Raw genomic sequence first — 23651 nt, 5'->3', positions numbered from 1 at the left:
AGAAACTGGAATATGTGAGTCATTGGCGCAATTAGTTCCAAACCATTATGAATAAAGCCAAGCCAGAAGTACGTAATGTGAAGTGTCGGTACTGTGATCAATATTCAGTACAGTACATGAGAATATCTTTTTTCAAACAGGCATACACACATTCGTTCACACACAGTTATATGAAGCATAGAACCTTTGGATTCATTCGTGCATAAATCAAGCACACATGGGAAGGAATGCAGGATAACTACATGAACACACACACATGGGTTTCAAAGAGTTGGCATCATGATCAACCAGTAGAGCAATACAGCAGAACTAAGTACGAGCACACGGATAATAAACATCAGGAAAGTCGAGGGTTCAAAACCCCGTAAGTAGGATTTCCAGATATGTGGTTGACGTCAGACTAGATGTTGTTTTTGTGTATAAAGGATAGAATGATTAAAGCTATAGCACCTTATGGCACTCAGGTGATTCGTCCACTTTAATTTTCCTGAGGTGTGTTTTGACCACTTATCAATCCAATAATTCACAATTATCAAATATTTTTTGACATCTTGATAAAAAGTATTTCCCCGTTGCCTCGTCATCAGACATGTTTGGTGTGTTGGTATACAGGATATAATGACAAAAACATTAGCACCCTGTGGTGGTCAGGTTATTATTCTGGTTTATTTTATTGATGTGCGTTTTGGCTGTCGTGGCAGTTATTGTCATGATTACCGATATGCGTCACCTTTGGCGCCAACTGCCTCGGACTCTGATTGGCTCTCTGTCCCTATTTAAATCCACTCCTATCTGTCCCTTGTTGTCAGTCCGTCTGTGAACCTCAGTTTACACTAGGCAAGCCTTTTTTTTCGACCCTGACTCCAACCTGTTTTTTGCTACTGTCTGTCCCCCGGCTTTGACCCGTTTTTGATCCTCACCACGTCTACTCTCCCGTGCCGGCTTTCGACCTTTTTTGTCCCCGACCACGTCTACTCTCCTTTCTTGGCTTGCACCTCGCTAACGACCCGACCATGTTTTTGCTCTCCTGTCCCGGTTACTGACTGGTTTTTCGTTCCCGACATCGCTCGCTACGGAAGTCCCACTTCTGCGTTCAGAGTGACCTGCTTCCCGCGCCTAGCGATCACCGGATCGTGGGGGCAACCCTTTCCTTTCGTCCAATAAAACTGAGAGAAATGTAACGCAAGTGGGTCCTGTCTCCGTTCTGGTCCTGACAGTTATCAAGTCTATAATCCAGTTTTACCAAATATTTAACCTTAATAATCTTTTTTGCTTGCTCTAGCCCATTGTTTTTCAAGCAGTGTGCCTGGGCACACTAGTGTGCCGTGAGACCTTGTCTAGTGTGCCACTGGAATTTGCCCAATCTTATCTTTCCAAAAATCAGGCCATTATTCAGTATTTTTGCTTTCTTCAGACAAGGAACTGTTATAGTCATCCATATCAGTAGGTGGCAGTAGATTTTTATATTCTTTTTATGTACTAATTATAAGCTCATGAGGTAGAATTAATAACTTAATTTGTTTTCACAAGGTGGTTTAAGATTGCACTGTAAAAAATAAAAACATAAATAAAGCACATCATTCTTTTTTATTTTAAGTATTATTTTCTTCTTTTTATATACCAATTACCTGCTTATGAGGTAGTACACTGAAATATTTGATATAACTTCATTTTCAAACATTTTCAACGGACGGTGTGCCTCAGATCTTTTTTATAAATAAAAGTGTACCTTGGTTCAAAAAGGCTTGAAAAACTCGGATACAAAATTGTGAACTACACGAACCACAATTTTGTACAAAACCCCCAAAAATGCCATGGCCAAGCTTGTTTGTGTTGCTGGTATCAAATACAATTACGTTACAGTATTGCATCCTTGTTTTAAACTTCCTGTATAAACACTATACCTCGGTAGGTTGCAAAGAAAATGTATTTGACATTTCATGTTAATAACTGTCGTGTCCAGCATGGTCGCTGTGGCGACCGGCTGGCCCCGCCCCCTGGGCACCGGCTGTACTAAATCAGCTAATTTGCGTGTGTGCTACTTAAGGGTGGATTGTGGGTATTGCGGGTGCTGGTTCATTGCATTTTCTGTCCTGTTTTGTTTGATTCAGACGAAACCTGTGTTTTCACGTTTTGAGTAAAAGCCTGTTTTCTGTTCAGTTTTGTCCCTGAGTTTTGGACGACATTTATTTTGCTAAATAAAAGTTCTGATCGTCAACGCAAATGAGTTCATCCTTCCTGCCTCCTGCCTCCGTTCTGGTCCGGTCTCCTCATGACAATAACAATAAAGACAATCTTGATTCTTGAATCTTGCAGTTTCTATATTGGTGTTTCAAAGTATAAATATTCGTGCAAATACTGCACAATACTATACCTCCACCTAATTGTGATACTTATTGTATCATGTGAGCATATAGAGAGATACTTATCATATTGTGTCATTTGGATATTATTATACCTTCAGTAGGGGGTTTAAAAGAAAAACACTAAAAACGTGTACGAATACACTGGAATTTATAAACCATTTTTAGCTTACCCTGTGTAAGTGGTGTGGGCACTGTAACCTGTACCCCATCCAGACTGCAGAAGTGACCACAAGGATCCAGAGTAACGACACCCCCTGAGACAGAAAGTAGGTCAATAAACATTACATTAGTAAATTGCTGTTTTAGCATTTATACATGAAAGCTATTGTGCTATTATTATACACAGAGTTGATCTAAATCACAGGTGTCAAACAAGCGGCCCGTGGGCCAGATCAGGCCCGCTAAGGGATTGAATCCGGCCTGCGAGATAACACTCAAAGAAGCGCAACAGAAAAATGAGCTACAGGTTGAAATATGTCAACTCGATGTTGCCAAAGCCAGGTGCCTCGAACAAAGACACTGTAGTTGTATTTTTCTCTCTCTCTCCCTCTCTCTCTCTCCCTCTCTCTCTCTCTCCCTCCTTTTCCACCCCTTTTCTCCCACTCTCTGTCTCTTTCTCTCTCTGTGTCTTTTTAACTTTTCTTTCTCTAACTTCCTTTTTTCCTTTTCTCTCTTCTCTTTCTCTCTTCCTACCCTTTGCGCTTTCTTTTCTCTTTTCTCTCCTTCTGTCTTTCTATTTCTCTTTGGATTTCTTTACTCCTCTCCCTTTCTTTTCCCCCTCTCTCACGACTTTTCATCTCTTTTGTTTCTCACGCTCTCTCCCTCTCTCTTTTTTTCTTTCTTTGTCCTGCCCTCTCTCCTTTTCCCTCCCTCTTTCACTTATTTCTTTATCTCTCTTTTTCTTTCTCTTTAATCTGCTAGTCCGGCCCCCGACGGAATGTTTGTTCTACCGTGTGGCCCCCGAGTTAAAATGGGTTACACACCCCTGATCTAAATCAAATTTGATCATCACATTAACTTTTCTTTTAATGCAGTTTGAAATTTACATCACATCACAGAATCAACAAATCAAAGATAAAAGGGATGACGATGAAGTTTTTTATCAATCATTTGAAGAAATTATCATGTCATATATTGCTTCTTACTTCATTTTAACAGTCATTTGTTAATCAAACCAGGAACAAGTATGAGGAGCGTCCTTTTGTCAAGGGGACCGGACTAGAATGGAGGCAGGAAGGATGAACTCAATCGCGTAACGACCAATTACTTTTATTTAGCAAAATAAAAGTTGTCCAACACTCAGGGACAAAACAAACAAAAACAGGCTTACAGGCAAACAGGAACTAAGACTAGGGATACTCACAAAACAGGCTTTTACTCAAAACGTGCAAACAAAGGTTTCCTCCGAATCAAACAAAACAGGACAGAGCAAAACAGAACAGAAAACGCAAATCAGATAATAATAATAATAATTTCCTTTGTATTGTCATTCTTTGTAAGAACGAAATGTCGATACACCTGACCCGTTGTAGCGAACCGATGCAGCCGCAGCCAACAGAGGGCGCCGCCATTTTACCAATGTTATAAGTCTTAGGTATGACTCGGCCGAGGCGCGAACCAGCGACCTCCCAGTCTCAAAGCGGGCGCCCTACCATCTAGGCTACTGAGCTGGTTAATGCAATGAACCAGCAACCCGCAATACCCACAACCCACCCTTAAGAAGCCCACACGCAAATTAGGCGATCTGCTCCAGCCGGTGCCCAGGGGGCGGGACCAGCCGGTCGCCACGGCGACCATGCTGGACATGACACCTTTATCATTAAACTCCGTAATTGAAATTTGAATAGGGTTGCTCAAACTATCAACAGTATTTTTTAATCCTGTTCAGTACTTTTATTCAATAATTAAAACACATGTAAATGACTACTCCCTGAACAATGTAGTTCTTTTCTCCATGTGTTTGATTCTACTTCTCTGAAGATCATGTTCCTTTCTCCTCTTCGTGTACCTCATCTACTATGTGTTGATGCAAACACTGACTCGTAATCATAAGTAAATTATTACGACTGTCAGACACAATTGCACTTGAACATTGACTGATTTGATTATGTTGTTATGGATTTTTTATGGTACCATGTCTGCACTTTTACTTTTGATGTGTATATTGGGTTATCAATGGGTATTGTCATTTTACTGATTACTGATGTGACTAAGCTGTGCCTGCTCCTTTGGTGCCAACTGCCGCGGGTTCTGATTGGCTCCCGATCAGTTTTTGTACCCAATCCTGTCTGTCCCCTTTTGTCAGTCCGTCTGCAAACCTCAGTAAACACTAGGCAAGCCTCCTTCGACCCTGACTCCCACCTGTCCCGTTTATGTTCCGGTCTGTGTCCGGCTACGACCCGTTTTGATCCTGACCACGTCTGCTCTCCCGTCCCGGTTTACGACCCGTTTCTGACCCCGACCACGTTTTTGCTCTCCTGTCCTGGCTATCGACCAGTTTTTCCGTCCTTGACGCCGCCATTGCTCGCTACGGAAGAAGATCCACTTCCTCGTTCGGAGCACAATCTGAGTATCAAAGCGACCTGCTCCCCTCGTCCAGTTAACACCGGATCGTGGGCGCAACCCTTTCTCTTTCTTCCAATAAAACTTGTGGGAAACGCGACGCAAGTGGGTCCCGTCTCCGTTCTGGTCCTGTCAGGTATTGGGTTTTTATCTATATTTACTCCGAGTATTTATGGATCTGTGTATTTTCTTTTAACTGTGAATGGATGACTGGATGCTCCAAACAAAGTTTTGTTGTTCTTTGACAATGACAATACATTTTCTGAACTGAACTGGAATGAACTAAAACACAATACCACCAAAATACAACTAAAAAGGAAAAAAAAAGAAAAAGAAAGAATGTGATATAGGATAGTTCAGGAGAGCAGATCTATTAGAAAAAGTATTGGGAAACTTGTGGGGTGGTATTTTACAAGACATACGCATGGTTTGTAAGCTGAGCCTCTGTGTATAGTGGAAGTTTACAGAAAAGACCCTATGTTCCACCGTTAGCAGATGAACTCACGTCATTGGAATTTAAGAGTGTTCTAGCAAAGGTCCAAACGCATCCCATAATAAAAGGCTTCACTCCAATATAAAGATAAAGTGTGTTAACTTTAACCAAATGAATCCTGTGAGGATTTAAATAGTCAAATGTATATAACTGGAAAACTCATATAGTAACGACTGTATATGCATTGACATTTTATGGTATTCAAACATCACTCAAGGAAATAAACTGCTAATGACCTTCATTGAAGATGAGACAATGTTCAGCTTCAATTCCAGGACCTTGGATGGTAATATCTTGGGGAATCGGGGCATCTTCTCGTCCTATCCGGGTGACGCCTTGAAGATAAGAAGTTGATTAACAGATTTTAGGTATCACGGTCACACACATTTATATAAATAAATGTATAATGTATAATGAAACGCAAACTACTAGCACACAGCAAAAACATGTATGTTTGTTTTAGAAATTATCATTTTGTATTATTTTGTACGACGTGTATGTGTGTGGGCAGCACGGCGGCGCAGTGGTTAGCGCGTATGCGGCACAGTTCTGAGGTCATGGGTTCAAATCCAGCTACCAGCCTTCCTGTGTGGAGTTTGCATGTTCTCCCCGTGCTTGCGTGGGTTTCCTCCGGGCACTCCGGTTTCCTCCCACATTACCAAAAACATGCTTGTCAGGTTAATTGGCCGGTCCAAATTGTCCCTCGGTGTGAATGAGCGAGTGTTGTCTGTCCCTGTGTGCCCTGCGACTGGCTGGCAACCAGTTCAGGGTGTCCCCTGCCCACTGCCAAAAAATAGCTGGCCCTACTGAGGATAAGCAGTGCAGATAATGGATGGATGGATGGATAATGTATGTTGTGTGTGTGTTTGTGTGTGTGTGTGTGCTGGACAGTGCATAAAAATACAGCTAGACCCCCTAGAGGGCGGTAGAAACCAAAGACATAGTATTTGAAAATTTTAATGCTGGATGTGTTATATTATTATATACCAAAATAACTTCTCACCCAAAGACCTAATTCCCAGTTTTTAAAAATATACAACATAAATACTCAATGATGTTGGGTTCGGAGCAATAGTGTGTTTTAAAATATCACATTTTTAAAGGAATTCATTGCCAAACATTCAATTTACCTTCTTTAAGTGGCAACAAGGTAATGGCCACACTTAATCTCCCACTGCCCAGGCTTACTAGATGAGGAGTGCCTGTTTGGACCTTGAGAGCCTTGCCTGTGTCAATCAGATCCAGGGGTGCTTGCTGCAAACAGTCACAATTGCAAAAATAAATATAAGTTAGTGGCAGGCAAGTAGCAATGCTAAGTTTAATTATTGAACACCTTTAATTGGTTGTTTAATCTAATATTAATTCATTATTTAAAACAATTAAAAATGTTATTTTTGCAGAGTCCAGGAAATAATATGTACTCATGGTATCACTATCAATGAATACTTTTTTTACTAGTGGGGATTTTACTGTCTTGTTGTATGGTATGTTTTTGTACAGCACTTAGAGTGGCAATTTTTTTTGCCTGAAAAATGCTTTACAAATAAATTTGATTTGATTTGAGTAAAATAATCCAACTATTTTAGCTCTCGATTCTTAAGTTAAAAACAGGAATGTCTCAGAAAAAAATGGTGATATTTTTTTTATTTATGAGTTAAAAATAATACAATTTCATACACTATGGATTCATTATAAATTACACAAATATTGCATGGATTTGATTGTTTTTATATTGCTGATTTACACCCTACAGCCCACTTTTCATGATATTTTTTATATTTCGAGATAGGATATTTTAGTTTTCACCGCAATCAGCAATATTAATGCAAAGAGAAATGCAATATTTCAGTCCTGTTTATAATGAATCCAGAATATAATACATTTTTTTTCAACTGTATTCCTGAAAAAATTATAATTCAATATTAAAATGTTCCGAGACAAATCTGTAGACTCAGAAATTCGCATCACTGAGCAAGTATTGTGATTTCTCAGTCAGCACATAACAGGAGAAAAAGTTCTACAATAACAATACATATTCATCCTAAAAATGTTATTGCCAACCATACCGTCATTGGTATGTAAACAGGCAGGCATAACGTATGTTGATTTTTAATTAATTTAATTTTTCTTTTTTTAAATATTACAAACAAATAAAAAAAAAAAAGTATAAAATGACCAGTACACATACAAGAATGCTATGGTGGTCTACAGGGTTGGGTAGCGTTACTTTAACTTGATTACTGTACTTTCAATTACTTTTGGATGACTCCAATACCAAATATGCTAATAAAAGACAAAAGAAACTAAATATGAATAAAATTACTAAATTTTGTGCAGGCTTGGAGAGTAATGGAAGACATGGAACGGCAAAAATGATGTTGGCAAACTTTTTGGATTTATTTTCATTTTGTTTCATGTTAGTTTTGCCAGGGATCAAAGAAATCAAAGCTAGGAGAGAAAGCTTACCACGTGGTGTGAGTCATCATTTTATTCATATTTAGTTTCTTTTGTCTTTTATTAGCATATTTGGTATTGGAGTAATCCAAAAGTAATTGAAAGTAATCAAGGTAAAGTAACCCTACCCAACCCTGGTGGTGTAACATAGTCAAGTCTAATTATTGACAGTAGTCATGTTTGTCTTCTTTCACTTAAATACTTAGATTTTTCCTACCGTTTGCAACCATCGGTGTTATCACATACAAAAAGGATTTCTTATCTGTTGCTTTGTGAAAAAGCAACCATAAAGAGGGCAGGTGTTCACCGTTGTTGTGACCAATAACATCGCTGCTGTTTTGTCTGTTTTGTAACTCAGCTTCATTCTAGAAAAAAAAGCTAAACTCTTAAAATGAAAATTTATCAAATAATTAAAGCTAAGAAATAAACAGGATTCCTAGAAAATAGCAGTTTTGAATAGTTAAAGAATGAAAGCCAAAATTCAATTTAGTCTCAAAGCAATAATTCATGCACACCCTTTGCGTACATAATTTATTTCAAAATTTACATGCACGCATTTTTCATATCAAATACCTTCTGCTCAACCCCATGGATCTGATCAGACTCTGGTTGTGACATCATCTCCGAGTCCTGCAACAAATAACTGATATGAGATTGAGACATCCCGACCAAAGAGACACATTTTGCCATCAACAGTATTATTCCATTGGCTCCCTCTGTGATTCAGGATCAATTTTCGGTGCTTTAAATGTCTAAATTGTCTTGATCCATCTTATCTTTTATCACTCTAAACTGTTTCGATACATCAGCCCTAGTAGTTATCTCTTTCTCTGCCTCTCTCTCTGCCTCTCTCTCTGTCTCTCTCTGTCTCTCTCTAGCTATCTCTCTACCTGACCTTTCGGCCACTCAGTTCCATTTTCAATTTCCCTCCCCACAGCAACAGTCACTTGTCTTATTTTTTTTTTCTTGTCACCATTCTCCTTTGTCACTGTTAAAAACTGTCTCCTTGGCTCTGTGCTAGCTCGTTTTCTTCCATGTCAAATCCCAAGCGCTCTTTTCACACCCTCTACTTATTCCAGTGTTCAGAACCCTTGCCTGCTATTCCAGTTCACTAGTATTGCCTGACTAACTTTTGGAATGTCTAAATTGTTCTCCTGCACTTTGAACTTTGTGGATTTTTGAAATGAGGTCCTCTGGCACCGGTTTGTTAACTGTTTCTAGGGTTACGGCCAAAACCTATGATGAGGAAGCATTCAGCCACTTTGGTCCTCGCCAATGGAATCGCCTGCCACAGGACATCAGTTCTGCGGGAGCCATTGATTTTGCATAAATATATATATATATATATTGTCCAGGGTGAATATCTGTCCTGGTTTCTGTTTTGTCAAAATGTCATTGCAGCAAGTCAAAATGATTGTCAGTAGTTTGTGTCTTGTCTTGGATGATGTCTTGTGGAAAGTCTGGAACAGGGGATCACTGACTTTCTCGAGTGGTGGTGGTGCCACATGGGCAAGAGCTGGACAGGTCCGTAAAAGGTCCTTAAATCTTCAGCAGGATGGGTATCAGTTTCTTTGTTCAAAGAAGAACAGAATGACATCTGCCAAAATGGCCTCCAGCATTTCACTTGTGTGAATGCTTCTTACCAGACCATCATAAATAGGCTCCATGGGGGTAGCCTGAGGGCATGACACCCTGTAATAGGCCTTAGGCTCAATGCCCAGTAGCGTAGAAATCAATCGGCATTTTCCATGATCACCATAAATGGTAAGTATGCTGATGATGAATATGATGTAGGTTAATCTGTATTTGTAAACCTGACACGAACCTTACCAAGCTTTAAACAGTTCTGCTTTTCTTGCTCTCCTCAGCTAGCACATGACAGTCTTCCAAAAGGGAAATACCGCTTAAGAGCAAAAACTATACACACTTGCTCATAAACAAAAGCATTGACAAAGTGCACAAACACACTCCCAAAAAAATCAGGCCAAGAATTCGAAGAAACCTCATGGTTAGTAAGTGTCACCACTCACCACAATGTGTAGTCCGTAGTTTAGTTGTGTGTCAAAAAACGTAATAAATCAAACAAAAAAGCTTGTAAATTGTAGTATGTTTATGCAGCTAAATTATGATAAACTATGTTCTGGAAAATCTGCCTTACGGGTACATTTCTCACTTTTTAGGTAAAGCAATGTACATTCTTGGGACTTGACCCATCCCAGACAATCACACTGGGACTGTTACTCTTTGGCAAACAGTTCAAGACAATAAAAGCAATGAACACTGCCAAACTACTACTCACCATGGATTCACGCAGCAGGCCAACGGTTCTCAAATAGGGTTGCATATAACCCTAAGTGTATGTGAGATTTCAAAATAAATTTTAAAAAGTAGAATAGTTAATGCAAACTCACAACATGAAAAAAATGTAATTTTTTCAAAGAATTATTTTTCCTATTTTATTCATTTTGCTTTCCCCCCTATCATTCAATTAAAAGTGTTACTGTCCTTATTTTACTACATTTAAGAATTTATAATAACGATTTTTGAGAAGGAAGCTTTCGGTGAATGCAGACAGGAGTAAGGTAATGAAGGTGTTCCGAAAGGTTGTGATGTAGGTAGATTAAATATTTTCTTGAAACGCATAATGTTGCAAGATGTAGATGGTTTTAAGTATTTGGATTCGTATATGGTAGACGGTGTTGGTTTGGAGGAGGATGTAAAGAAGAGGGTGGGTAAAGGGTGCAAGGCAATGAGTGTGCTGCACGGATTGTTCAAATGTAGAGATACGGGAATGGATGCAAAGCGAGGATTGTATGACGGTGTGGTGGTACTAACAGTGTTTGGCTCAGAGGCGTAGGGTTTAAGAATAATCGAGTGAAATAGGTTAAACGTTAAAGGTTAAATAGAGTTATATGACTTATCTAGGTTAAGGAATTAGGAAGTAACGAGAAGAACTGGTGTGGTGAGAGATCTTGTTAAAAGGCTTGATGAAAATGTTCTGAGATGGTTTGGACATACGGAAAGAATGGATGAAGGCTGTTTGACTAAGATAGTATGTAGTGCAGAATTGTTGGGAAATAGAATGAGAGGAAAGCCAAAATATGTTTGGCTGGATGGGGTGAAACATGCTCTGGATGTTATGTGGGTAATTCAGTTGATAAAAGAGTTTGTACTAGGGATACATGTGAATGGCAAAGGATAGTTAAGAATGACTGATATTGATGCACATGATGCGGAAGGGGTAAACCAATATATGCTGTCGGGCTTTTCGGCTAATGAAGGGTTGCATGGCACAGCAACTCAACCCTTGTTGTGCTGTAGGCTTGATGTTCGGTATCAGGTTGGTAAGAGCGGACGAGAATGAATGTTTGGTGAATGTTTTCCTGACTCTATCCACCTCCCACTTGGGGGATATGTTTTTGGTATATAGGTAGACAGACAGACAGACAGACACAGACACAGACACAGACAGAGAGACACAGAGAGACAGAGACGCAGACACAGAAACAGAGACAGAGCAAACGTAGACGTAGACGCAGACGCAGACACAGAGAGAGAGCGGGGGAGTGAGCGAGGGACTAAGGGAGAGAGGGAGGTGGAAAGGATAGATAGACAGACAGACAGACAGACAGACAGACAGACAGACAGACAGACAGACAGATAGACAGATAGATAGATAGATAGATAGATAGATAGATAGATAGATAGATAGATAGATAGATAGATAGATAGATAGATAGATAGATAGATAGATAGATAGATAGATAGATAGATAGATAGATAGATAGATAGATAGATTCTTTTTTTTAACTTTACTTAAATTTTTATATATGGCAAATTGCATACAGTATACCAATTCTCGTTTTCACTATTATTTTTGGTAATGCTTTTTTCCCATTTAAATATAAAATAATCAAATGTTAAAAAAATATACAAATATAAGAATGGTATAAATAGAAACAATATGATATAGATGTGAATAAAACGGCATGACATGATCAGACAATAACACCACAGCAGAGCCAACAACATTATGACAGACTCCTCTCATCCTGGCCACCACCACTTTAACCTGCTGCTTCCTGGTAGACGCTGCAGGTCCCTTAGAAAAGGACTAACAGGCTCAGAGTCGGTTTATTCCCCAGGGCAATTACAACTCTAAACAATTGCACAAGACAATGAAACATATATTTGGCTTATACATTTAAAATGAGTATTCAGATCGGATTTATCGGCTTGTTTTGGAATTGTGTTGTTTTTCATTGCATTAATTTTCATTGCACCATTGTTACGATGCACTTACAATCCACCCCAACCTTGTAAATATGTTTGCCTATCTATCTTAACATTCTTTTTATCATATTTTTCTTTCTTTGAAATCATAGAGTGCCTTGAAATGCTAGTTCTTGGTCCATCTAAATGCCGTGACTTGTTCTATAAAACAGCTCTGAACATTGACAAATGTAATATCACCCAGAGTGACTCAGTCAAAAATTTGGGTGTCATATTTGACCCCGATCAGTCCTTTCAAACACGTTAAGAATATTGCTAGAACATTTTTTTCCATCTTCTCAACCTTGCTAAAATTCGCCCTATGCTGTCTCAATCGGATGCAGGGATTATAATTCATGCTTTTGTTACCTCCCGTCTCGATTACTGTAATGCACTACTCTCCGGTCTCCCGAAGTCCAAAATCAAGAGCCTTCAGCTAGTACAAAATTCTGCAGCAAGGCTTTTAACTAGGACAAGATAGTTTGATCACATTACCCCGATTTTAGCTAACCTGTATTGGCTCCCTGTTAGCTTAAGATGTGAATTTAAGGTTCTGTTGGTATTATACAAACTCATGCATGGACTTGCTCCCCCATTCCCTCCAGATTTAATATTGGCCTATGTTTCGGTCCGGAGCCTTCGCTCTGAAAATGCTGGTCTACTCATGATCCCAAGAGCAAAAAAGATATCCGCAGGTTCAGGAGCTCCACTCGGGCCCCGGTGCTGTGGAATCGTTCTGCAACCTCAGTGGAAATTTTTATATCTAAGCTTAAAACACACTTCTTTCTATAGCATATGAATAACCTATATTTTATGTTGACGATATCAGGGGACAAAAATGAGCGAATGAGTTGTCTGTCCCTGTGTGCCCTGCGATTGGCTGGTAACCAGTTCAGGGTGTCCCCTGCCCACTGCCCGGAGATGGCTGGGATGGGCTCCAGCCCCCCCGCGATCCTAATGAGGATAAGCGGTACGGCTAGTGAGATGAGATATCAGGGGATGGTGTCATAATAGTCTGTAATGATAGTTTACAATAGTCTTTGATCTGTGCAGCCCTTTGAGACTCTTTGTGATTAAGGGCTATATAGAAAACATGACTTGACTTGTCTTATCTCATAAACAATGTTCACTACGTTCTTATCAATGTTAATTGTAAAAACATTTCATTAAAAAGGTTTGACAAACACAACAGCATAATAAGATGCAGTAATAATTTTACTGTAGTGTTTGTTATTCTAATCCAACAGTTATCCTAGCTATAGCACTGCTGCACACCATCTTAGGTAAAGAAAATCCCTCTGGAGCACTTCCCGAAATTCATCGCCAAGTTCCTCTCTGGGATTGTTTCCTGCCTTGCTTGAAAGCCCTCATTGCCCTTTCGTATACACAAACCGTCTCGCCCCTAGAGCCCTCCTCCGTAACACAAAGAACTCTATCGATAAAGACAACGATCGGTTACAGGCTTCACATTCCACTTTTCTTTTGTTTTTTTTTAGAAAAAAATCTCTGTAGACAAAGCAAACGCACAATGGCATGCATATTTAAGAGCACAAAACACAAGTAACAAGAGTAAGGAAGACCCTTTCAGGAAGGACAGTATTGTTCTTTATTCTTTTGTTCTTTGGGTCTTCCATCATCCTTCACATAACACTCTTTTGTTGAGGCACCAGGTGAACTCCCAAATCTGGGCAGGTGCTGACACGTTGACTGAGGTAGTGTTTTGCTCGAATTGAGTCAGGGCCCTGTGCTGTGCCAAATTGGATCCAGACTCCAAAGAATGCACGTCTGGCATCTTAATACTTTGTTTAATCCAAAAAATATAAATTGGATCCTCTGAAAGGTGCCAAAGAAGGATATGACTCAAGAGTACACATATTTTTAGTTAAAATCGAGATTACCCTTGGTCCAAAGTTTTCGGTTTTTGAAAGATATGTCAAGGAAGGAAACACCTCTTGCAAAAATCCAGGTATCATGCATAATATCACACAAGATTTCAGTTTATTGGGAATTTTAGGGATTAACTGTTTATGGATTTTCAAAATTTTCAAATCCAAGCAAAAAACACACTTTTTCAGGATAGCTTTTAAAACAGAACGACTCTTTTATTTCATCCACTCATCCATCCATACTAACATTTATTGCAATCTGGTCATCCTTTTTTTTTTTTTTTTTTTTTTTTTTTTTTTAATTTTATTTAATTTTATATTTTATTTTTGTTAATTTATGTGAGACCCATGTAGATTAGTGCATGCAGTGGATGAATGGATGTTAAATGGCTTATTTTCATTTTTTTCCCATTCTTTTTTCTTTGATCTGTTATTTTTTCTTTTTTTTCTTTGTCTTTTCAGTTTTTTTCTTTTTTCTTTGCTTTTCTTCTCTCTCTCTCTCCCTCTCTCTCTCACTTTCTTGCTCTCCCTTTGTCTCCCATTCTTTTTCTCTTCTGTCATTCTTTTTCTCCCTACCTTATCGCTATGTGCCAAAATAGCTCAGTTGGGAGAGTGTTAGACTGAAGATCTAAAGGTCCCTGGTTCGATCCCGCGTTTCGGCATTGATAATTGTGCAATTTGCAGTCTTTTGTGATTAAGGACTATACAAATAAAAATGACTTAACTTGAATCCCTCAATTTCTTTATACCTCCCTCTCTCTTTCTTCCTCTCTTTAGTTTTATTTCTCCATTTCTTTAGCTTTCTTTTTGTTGTTTTCTTTTCAATTTTTTTTTCTTTTGTTCTTTTTTGTCGACAGCCCTTCGAAACTTAATGTGATTAAGGGCTATACAAATAAACATGACTTGACTTTTTATTATTTGTGAATGCAGCATCCATTGCAGCCTGGTCATCCTGGAAGGGAATTACCTTATGCGCGGTCCCTTCTCAAGGTTTCCTCATTTTCCTCATGCTGAGGTTTTTGAGTTTTTCCTTTCCCTCATGTAGGTTTTAGATTAGGGGATGGTGTCATAATAGTCTGTAGTTTGCAATAGTCTGTGGTCTGTGCAGCTCTTAGGATTGTACAAATTAACATGACTTTATTTTATCTAATTTGTTATTGTTTTTATATTTTTTTATTTTTTTTTTACGTATTGCTTCTACGTAATAACAGTAAAGCTCTTTGGTTCACAAAAAGGATTGTTGTAAAGGGCTGTTTAAATAAAGCACATATACGTTTCTTTTGACTTTGGGTAATAGGAGGGAAGTAAAATGTGATAACCAAAGGGATCTGAAATTGCCAGCTACACAGCGTTAATCTTTCCTTTCCTGTTCGCCCAAAATGTTAAGGTACTGAGAGGGGCAAAAAGTAAAAGGACCACAAACTATATTTGTCCTTTGTCTGAAAAGACTGAAACGTTAGTTATCGGTCCATCTAAGTCCCGTGACTTATTCTCTAAAACTGCTGTGAACATCGACAATTGCCAGATCACACAGAGCGACTCACTTCAAAATTTAGGTGTCATATTTGACCCCGATCTGTCCTTTCAAACACATGTGAAGAAAATTACTAGAACCGCTTTCTTCCATCTTCGTAACATTGCTAAAATTCGTCCTATACTTTCTCAGTCGGATGCGGAAATCATAATTCACGCGTTTGTTACCTCCCGTCTCGATTACTGTAATGCACTACTTTCCGGTCTTCCGATGACCAGACTCAAGAGTCTTCAGCTGGTACAAAATGCCGCAGCGAGGCTTTTAACTAGTACAAAAAAGTCCGATCACATCGCCCCAATTTTGGCTAACCTGCATTGGCTCCCTGTTAGCCTAAGATGCGATTTTAAGGTTCTCCTATTACTATACAAAATCATACATGGACTTTCCCCCTCATATCTTTCAGATCCGATTTCCCCCTATGTCCCGGCCCGAAGCCTTCGTTCTGAGAGCGCCGGTCTCCTGGTGATCCCAAGAGCCAAGAAGTGTTCCGCTGGTTCGAGAGCGTTCTCCATCCGGGCACCGGTGTTGTGGAATGCTCTTCCCCCTGAGATCCGATCTGCTGCCTCAGTGGACATGTTTAAGTCCAAGCTTAAAGCTCACTTCTACTCTATAGCATATAAATAACCTAAACTTCTTATATGTAATAACTTGTGAAGCCCTTTGAGACTATTTGTGATTAAGGGCTATACAAATAAAAATGACTTGACTTGACTTTAAGGATTCTATTCTACTATGTGAATATGCATCCCACTTTTCCTGTCTTACCCTTTCATTCATGGACTTCTTTTTATCATCCTCTCATTCACTGTACATGCTTCAATTTCTTCCCTGAAAATATCCTCCACTGTTCTCAGCTCTCTCTGAAGGTCACTCTGTCATCTGCCATTGAGACGGTCAATGGTGATTACCGTCTGAACTGATTTGCTCTCAATGAAACCAAAATAAGCTGAAATGACTCTTTGATTTTGAATGCATTCCCACCTCCATCACCTGAGGCATAGTTTTGTTTCAGAATCTGAATTATCATTAAACACGTTGCATCTATTGTATTAGCTTGTTACATTGGCAATTTTTCCGTCTTTGGGTTACGCTCCGTCCTGTTCCTTCTGAGACTCCCCTCCCCTTGCATTCCACCATCTCCCTTTTCTCCTCCCACCTGACAAAGCCATCATTGTGTATCACAGATACTATTTAATATGGTGTCCCTCTCCCAGTGACTCCTATAGTGCAAAGGAGTTTTATTTCCCTCCCTTGTCTTCACAGAGCTCTCTGTGTGGCTGCCAGAAACAAGACTGGAATTTGTGGAGTGGAGTAATAATCAAGTAGTAATAATTGCCAAATATAATATACATTTTACTAATATTGTACAGTGTACAGTATGAATTTTGGTGATAACACTATACATTGCTCTTTCTCTAAATTTGAGGTTCGCAGTTATAGAAAACTGCTATCAACCTATGACTCGAAACACAGCATCCTCACAGGAAACAAAGTCCATTGTTATGGCAGCTGACTCAGGATGAGGAAACCTTTCTTTTGAATCTAAAGTCATGGGTGTGGGTGTCTCTGCAAGGACCACACATTGCAGTACGTCCCACATTTAAAGGATCAAGCGATGTTTGGATTTGGGATCAGGGGGAGGAAATGATGAAGGGGACAAATTGATGAGAAGGAACGTAGAATTGCATTTTCGTAAGTAGGAGTTCTTAATAATCTAAATTAACAAAATGGCCCCGACGTTGCTTGGCCGATAAAAGATTGGATTCGGCTACTGGGTGGTTGGTGAGCAGGCGTTGCAGTACACAATTTGGTTGCCAGAGGGCATTAGACTCCACAAACGCAAATGTTTATCGATTTTGTTGGTATTTAGTCACTCAGGGAAGCCTTAAGTAAAAATGTGTGAATTGTCACAAAAATCTGTTCAGCCGTTACAGAGCCTATAAGTGCCACACAAACCACACCAAACTTAAAAATTATTGTAAGGATTAGGAGGATAAGAGTAATTTCTGGCGATCTGAGGATTGATCCAAACATCGAGATTATCTAAAGCAATCAAGTACTCAGATCGGATCGACACTTCTGTCCTAAAATCGATACTTTGCTCCTTTAACAATTTCCTCCAAGCACCGCCTCCTCTCGGCAAAGAATTCTATTGTTTACATAATTTGCACTTTCTGACTTCATTTTCAAAATATTGTGGAATGGAAGCTACAGTTCTCATATAGACATTGTTACAGGTATATTTGAATTTTTGTGGCATGGTTGCTTTTTTGGTTTGACTCTCTTGACATTTGTTCTGAAACGGTTGTGCATTTCAATTTCATTGTGTATTTAATATATTATCCATCCATTCCTCCATCCATTCATGCATCCATCCATCCATCCATCCATTATCTGCACCGCTTATCCTCAGTAGGGTCACGGGGGTGCTGGAGCCCATCCCAGCTATCTTCGGGCAGGGGACACCCTGAACTGGCTGCCAGCCAGTCGCAGGACACACAGAGACAGACAAATCACCCGCTCATTCACACCTAGGGACAATTTAGACCAGCCAATTAACCTGACATGCATGTTCTTGGAATGTGGGAGGAAACCGGAGAGCCCAGAGGATTCCCACGCAAACACGGGGAGAACATGCAAACTCCACACAGGAGGTTCATGACCTCAGTACTGTGCTGCCTGATATGTTATCATGACAATAAATTATATTCTAGTAGAAATATTTATCTTATGATACTGTTAAAGGAGACAGTCTGCATTACTAACCACATCCTAGTAGCAAAAAAGACAAAATACAATTAATTAAAAAAAAACAACTATTGAAATAAATAATGACCAGAAATACATAAACCTCCAATCAAACATGCATTTCTTAAAATACTCCTACATCAAGAAATTAGCATGTATTTTACATAACATGACTCTCACCTAGAGGGAACTGACATGATTGTCTGGCATCTTGCTGCTACAGTTACCCCAAAACCTCAAAAAGACTAGGACCAAAAATATGAGGCAAAATGGTGCATTTTGGTCACTTTGAGTCTCCGTAGTTTATGTTCTTTCGTGTATGTTTTAGCTCTCATTTTCAGTTGCACTACACCTTACAGCAAAATTTAGTGGTCAAAGTTTGAATTGCAGTTTTTATTACAAATAAAACATTTTGTGTCTTACATGTTCTGTATTAATCGTAGTTCATTATGGTTATGATTAACTTAAGAGGGGAGGTTATAATTCAATAATCATGACATTTCCAAGCAAAATGTATCGGTATTGGGTAGGTATTGATAATACCCTGTATTTAATTGGATCCGATCTACACAAAAATTCCAAGTATCGGTCCCCGCCAGGCAGGTTCTCTAAAAATATTTTAATTGATGATTAATTTAAAACAACGCTTTGAAATGATTTAAAAAGGATGCTAAATGGCATAAGACAGAGTGGGTTGAGTTTATTGAGAGACTTTAGGTTTGACGACAGTCGGATAAAATAAGTCAATTTTCTTGTTTTTTTTCTGAAAGTTACATTAGGGAATTGTTTATTTATCTATTTTTAATATTCCCTATTGCAAATGACTCCTGGAGTGTTTTTCGTACTCTAATTGGAAAAAATAAAATAAAATTGAATTAAAATTTAACCCTAACCTGATCTGTCCTTTCAAACACACGTTAAGAATATTACTAGGACAGCTTTTTTCCATCTTCGCAACATTGCTAAAATTCGCCCTATGCTGTCTCAGTCAGATGCGGAGATTATAATTCATGCGTTTATTATCTTCCGTCTCGATTACTGTAATGCACTACTCTCCTGTCTCCCAAAGTCCAAAATCAAGAGCCTTCAGCTGGTACAAAATGCTGCAGCGAGGCTTTTAACTAAGAAAAGAAAGTTTGATTACATTACCCCGATTTTAGCTAACCTGCATTGGCTCCGTGTTAGCCTAAGATGTGATTTTAAGGTTCTGTTGGTATTATAAAAAATTATGCATGGACTTTCTCCCTCATATCTTTCAGATTTAATTTCCCTCTATGTTCCGGTCCAGAGCCTTTGCTCTGAAAAGGCTTGTCTACTAGTGATCCCAAGAGCCAAGAAGAGATTGGCAGGCTCAAGAGCGTTCTCCATTCTGGCCCCGGTGCTGTGGAATGCTCCTCTCCTGAGATTCAATCTGCAACCTCAGTGTAAATGTTTAAATCCAAGCTTAAAACACACTTCTATTCTATAGCATACGAATAACCTATATTTTATGTCGATAATATGTGTATTATTTGCCCTCATGTAGGTTTTAGATGAGGGGATAATGTCATAATAGTCTGTAGTTAGCAATAGTCTTTGATCCGTGCAGCCCTTTGAGACTCTTTGTGATTAAGGGCTATACAAATAAACATGACTTGACTTGACTTGACATGCTGTAGGTCATAGTGAGGCAGTGGACCCAGTGTGCTGGTTTTAATTGACAAAATAAGACAATAGAGCTTGGAAAAAAGCTAAAATAGAAAAGGATCTGATTTGAATTAACAAGACGAAAATATATCCAAGCAATAAAATAACGCAAAAGGAACTAGGATTTGATATCATCTAATGCGTAGCCAATTTTAACCGAGATAGAAAACATCCAATACTAAACTCATTATCCAACCATCTGCTATTTATTGTTCCCCCTTACTATTTTAGCCTGCTTGAGTTTTTTTGTCTTTTCACTCGAGTCAATATTCCACAAGTTAGGCCTATAGGCACATTATTTAGTCTAGAGAGGGACGATTTTAGAAGACAGGGGTAAAGAAAGTACATAACATGCAGCAGGACACACCGCAGATGTACACATACCATAAAGCAGATGTTTTCTGTCTGGTGCACAACCGGTGTTAAAAATGAGACCACTTGGACCAACCAAATAGAGGAAACTGTCTCCTCCACATTCCCCTGTAGGATGTTATGCGATGGTTTGAACATTAACTTTAATAGATTACTGCTTTGCATGAGTTAATTTGAGTAAAACTAACTAATTCATTTCAGTAGGATGTCCAAACTTTTCACTCTGAGGACTCAGAATGGAAAAATGGGGGAAATAATGGCCACTATTACATATTGTTTTATTTATTTTTACGTTGATATATACAGTACACAACATTTGTTTGACTTTTTAGTTTACTTTTAAACAGAAAATTAAATAGCATTTTACAATGTGAAAACGCTTGATGGAATAGAATAAAAGAGGGTAAAAAAATGGACCAATGTTGTGGCTCCAATTTGATACAACTTTCTGGATTCACTCTTTTAGGTCGTTCTTAAGAGGACACGGTTTTTATATTTATATTTATAAAAAATATAGTTTGATCTTTCTTTTTTTATTATCTCTTTTTACTTTTGTGATTGTATTTTCTCTTATCTTTCTTTTTTTCCATTTTTGTTTTTTTTCTGTCTTTCCCCCCTCCTTTTATAGTCATTCTGTGCATAATGTGTCAAGAACCGGAACAGGAGAACCCAAATGCGTGACGTTTCTCACACAAGCTTTTATTTTACGGGAGATGGGGCAGTCATGAACGTTAACCCAAACACCAGTGATTCGGCGATCGTTGGGCGGAAGACGTAAGGCAGCAGTCTGGCGTGGAATGACAGGAAACCAGAGGCCAACAAGATTGATACCAATTGCAGGAGCGGATATGGGACGGATGGGGTCGATACCGGACAGGACGGGACAGACAGGGTTGATATCAAAACTGGATATGGAACTTAAACAGGACAAACTAAACGGGAACAAAACTGGAGATCGATAATAAACAAGACAAAAATAGACGGAAACAGTACCGAACAGGAAACACAGGCAGGAAACCAAACAGAGTCAAAACCCACGTCTTGCGGGGCGGAGGTTCGTTGACGGACTGACAAAGGGAGAGTGAGAGCACTGAGCTTAAATAAAAGGGAAGCCAATCTGTCAACGAGCCGCAGCTGGCGCCACATGGGCAGGGCCAATTGGGCGCCATGGCAACCGTGACATAATGTTACACAATATTTGTTAATGTAGGGATTATAGCAACAAAAACGACCTAAAGAACCGTTTGGGACCCAAAAGCCGAGCCGAAAAACCCCGTTCTCAAAAAATAGTCTGAATTTTCATCTCTTCAAGTAAACCCCAGTCAAAGATGTCGCCAGTGTCTTTCATATGTGCTCAGAAATGTTCAAATTATTTGACATACAACTTATTTTTTAAAGGGAAATAGTTACTTTACCTATTAACTAGTTACGATTACTATAGAGTATTCAGTTACAAACTCTTTTGTACTTTTTGGAAGAAGTAGTGAGTAAATATAACTAAATACTTGTAGGAGTAAAGTGCCCAATACTAATTATAACATGTTGCAAATGAAATTTTGTCACTCTGCATACTACGTTTTTCCGTTAAACTGCCACTTATTAAATGCAGATAACAAATTCTAGTGTCCTATGATAGCAGAACTCTCCTACATATCCTGCAATAATTTTTGAAGGTTGAGCATGTTCATATATACTATAAAGTACAGGTGAATGGCACCATTTCAAGCACAGAGGGTAAGAACGCTAAAATTCTCCTTATGGAGATATTTCCCTATCATATATACTCACATCTAAGCAAATTTATGACTACAAAACAAAATACTGGAATCAGGGGTCAGCATATATGCACATATCAAGTTGTGTGGCTGTCAGGAACCACAAAAAGGGGTAGACCCAATCACGCAACGTTTCTCACAAGTTTATTGAGATAAAGAGGGAAGGCAGCGCCCGCAATCCGTTGCTCGCTGGACGCGGGAAGCAAGCCGCTCACAGAATCGGAGCGTGTTCTGAATGCGGAAGTGGATCTTCCGGAGCGGGAGATCGTGGTGTCGAGGAAGGAAAAAACAGGTCGATAGCCAAGACAGGAGTGCAAAACGTGGTCGGGATCGAAAACGGGTCGTAAGCTGGGACGGGAGGGCAAAACGTGGTCGGGGTCGAAAAACAGGTTGTAGCCGGAGACAAACGGGGAAATCAGGAACGGACCGGTAGAAAACGGGTGCAAAAAGCTGGACCGACGGGAGTCAGAGTCAAAGTGCTTGCCTTGTAGAAACAGAGGTTCGCTGACAGGGCTGACCCCAGGCGAGTGAAAGGACGGAGCTTAAGTAGGACAGAGAACCAATCAGGAAGCCAGCAGCGGCAGGTGCCAAATGAGCGAGCATATGTGGAATTAATCAGTCATCATATAGGGAATGGTAGGCAGTGTGTTTGGAGGGGAGCCTGGTTTATACAAGAACAACAAATTAACAGAAAATCTAGGAGGCAAACGCAAGCACAGAATTTTGTGGTAAAAGTGTGCTGATTAGTTTCATCATTTGTAAGATTGTTTTTGCAATAAACAACGCCTGGAAAAAATAAGAAAATATCTTGAACAGTGTACTGTACATGGTACTGAAACTATAATTTCTTTGTTAGCCTTCCAGTATAATCCTAATTAGGTCTACAAGAAAATCCAAGATGGCAAAACTCATGTCAGAACTTAGTTAATGTCAACAACAGTATGCAAAAGTTGAAAATACTCAAAAATCTCTTGCATCATGTTGCCTGATATTCTCAATGTTTTCTATTTACAGTGTACCCGGAAATGAAGTAGGATATCTTCGAGTGGTTTGAAGCCCAGAGACAACATTGATATGGAGTTTCTCGGCTAAGTGTGTCAGGGTTGCCATGGCGCCCAATTGGACCCAGCCAGTGTGGCGCCAGCTGCAGCTTGTTGACGGATTGGCTTCCCCACTATTTAAATCATGTCCCGTCAATCCCCGGTTGTCGGTCCGTCTGCAAATCTCTGTCTTTTTCGCCTGTCCCGTTCTTTGCTCCTGTTTGTCTCCCGCTACGATCTGTTTTGATCTCGACCACGTCTGCTCTCCCGTCCCGAATTACGACTTGTTTTGATCTCGACCACGTCAGTTCTCCCGTCCCGCATAACGATTCGTTTTTTTTTATCTCGACCACGCGTACTCTTCTCTCCTGGCTTTTGACTTGTTTCCGATCCCGACCACGTTTTTACTCTTCTATCCCGGCTACCAACCTAAGCGTTCAGAGCGACCTGCTTCCCGCGTCCA

General features: G+C 39.4%; 1 protein-coding gene and 1 non-coding gene across 2 annotated transcripts in view; one reads left to right on the top strand and one right to left on the bottom strand.

Annotated features, from left to right (window-relative positions):
• phldb2b (pleckstrin homology-like domain, family B, member 2b) overlaps window positions 1-23651 on the bottom strand; it is a 70253-nt gene that overhangs the window by 45825 nt on the left and 777 nt on the right. The window contains exons 2-5 of the mRNA XM_088322072.1: window positions 8449-8505; window positions 6552-6675; window positions 5658-5756; window positions 2537-2620 (exon numbers count right to left, since the gene is read on the bottom strand). Coding sequence (XP_088178198.1) covers window positions 2537-2620; window positions 5658-5756; window positions 6552-6675; window positions 8449-8505 — 364 coding nt within the window. The remainder of the gene's footprint in view (window positions 1-2536; window positions 2621-5657; window positions 5757-6551; window positions 6676-8448; window positions 8506-23651) is intronic.
• On the top strand, window positions 14623-14695 carry trnaf-gaa (transfer RNA phenylalanine (anticodon GAA)). The gene has a single exon. It is a non-coding gene; the product is annotated as a tRNA-Phe (tRNA).

The sequence above is a fragment of the Urocampus carinirostris genome, chromosome 18 (assembly GCF_059441175.1).
Source record: "Urocampus carinirostris isolate Australia breed hairy pipefish chromosome 18, RoL_Ucar_1.0, whole genome shotgun sequence".
In the NCBI taxonomy this organism is placed as follows: Eukaryota; Metazoa; Chordata; class Actinopteri; order Syngnathiformes; family Syngnathidae; genus Urocampus; species Urocampus carinirostris.
This window is presented reverse-complemented; position numbering and strand designations above follow the sequence as displayed.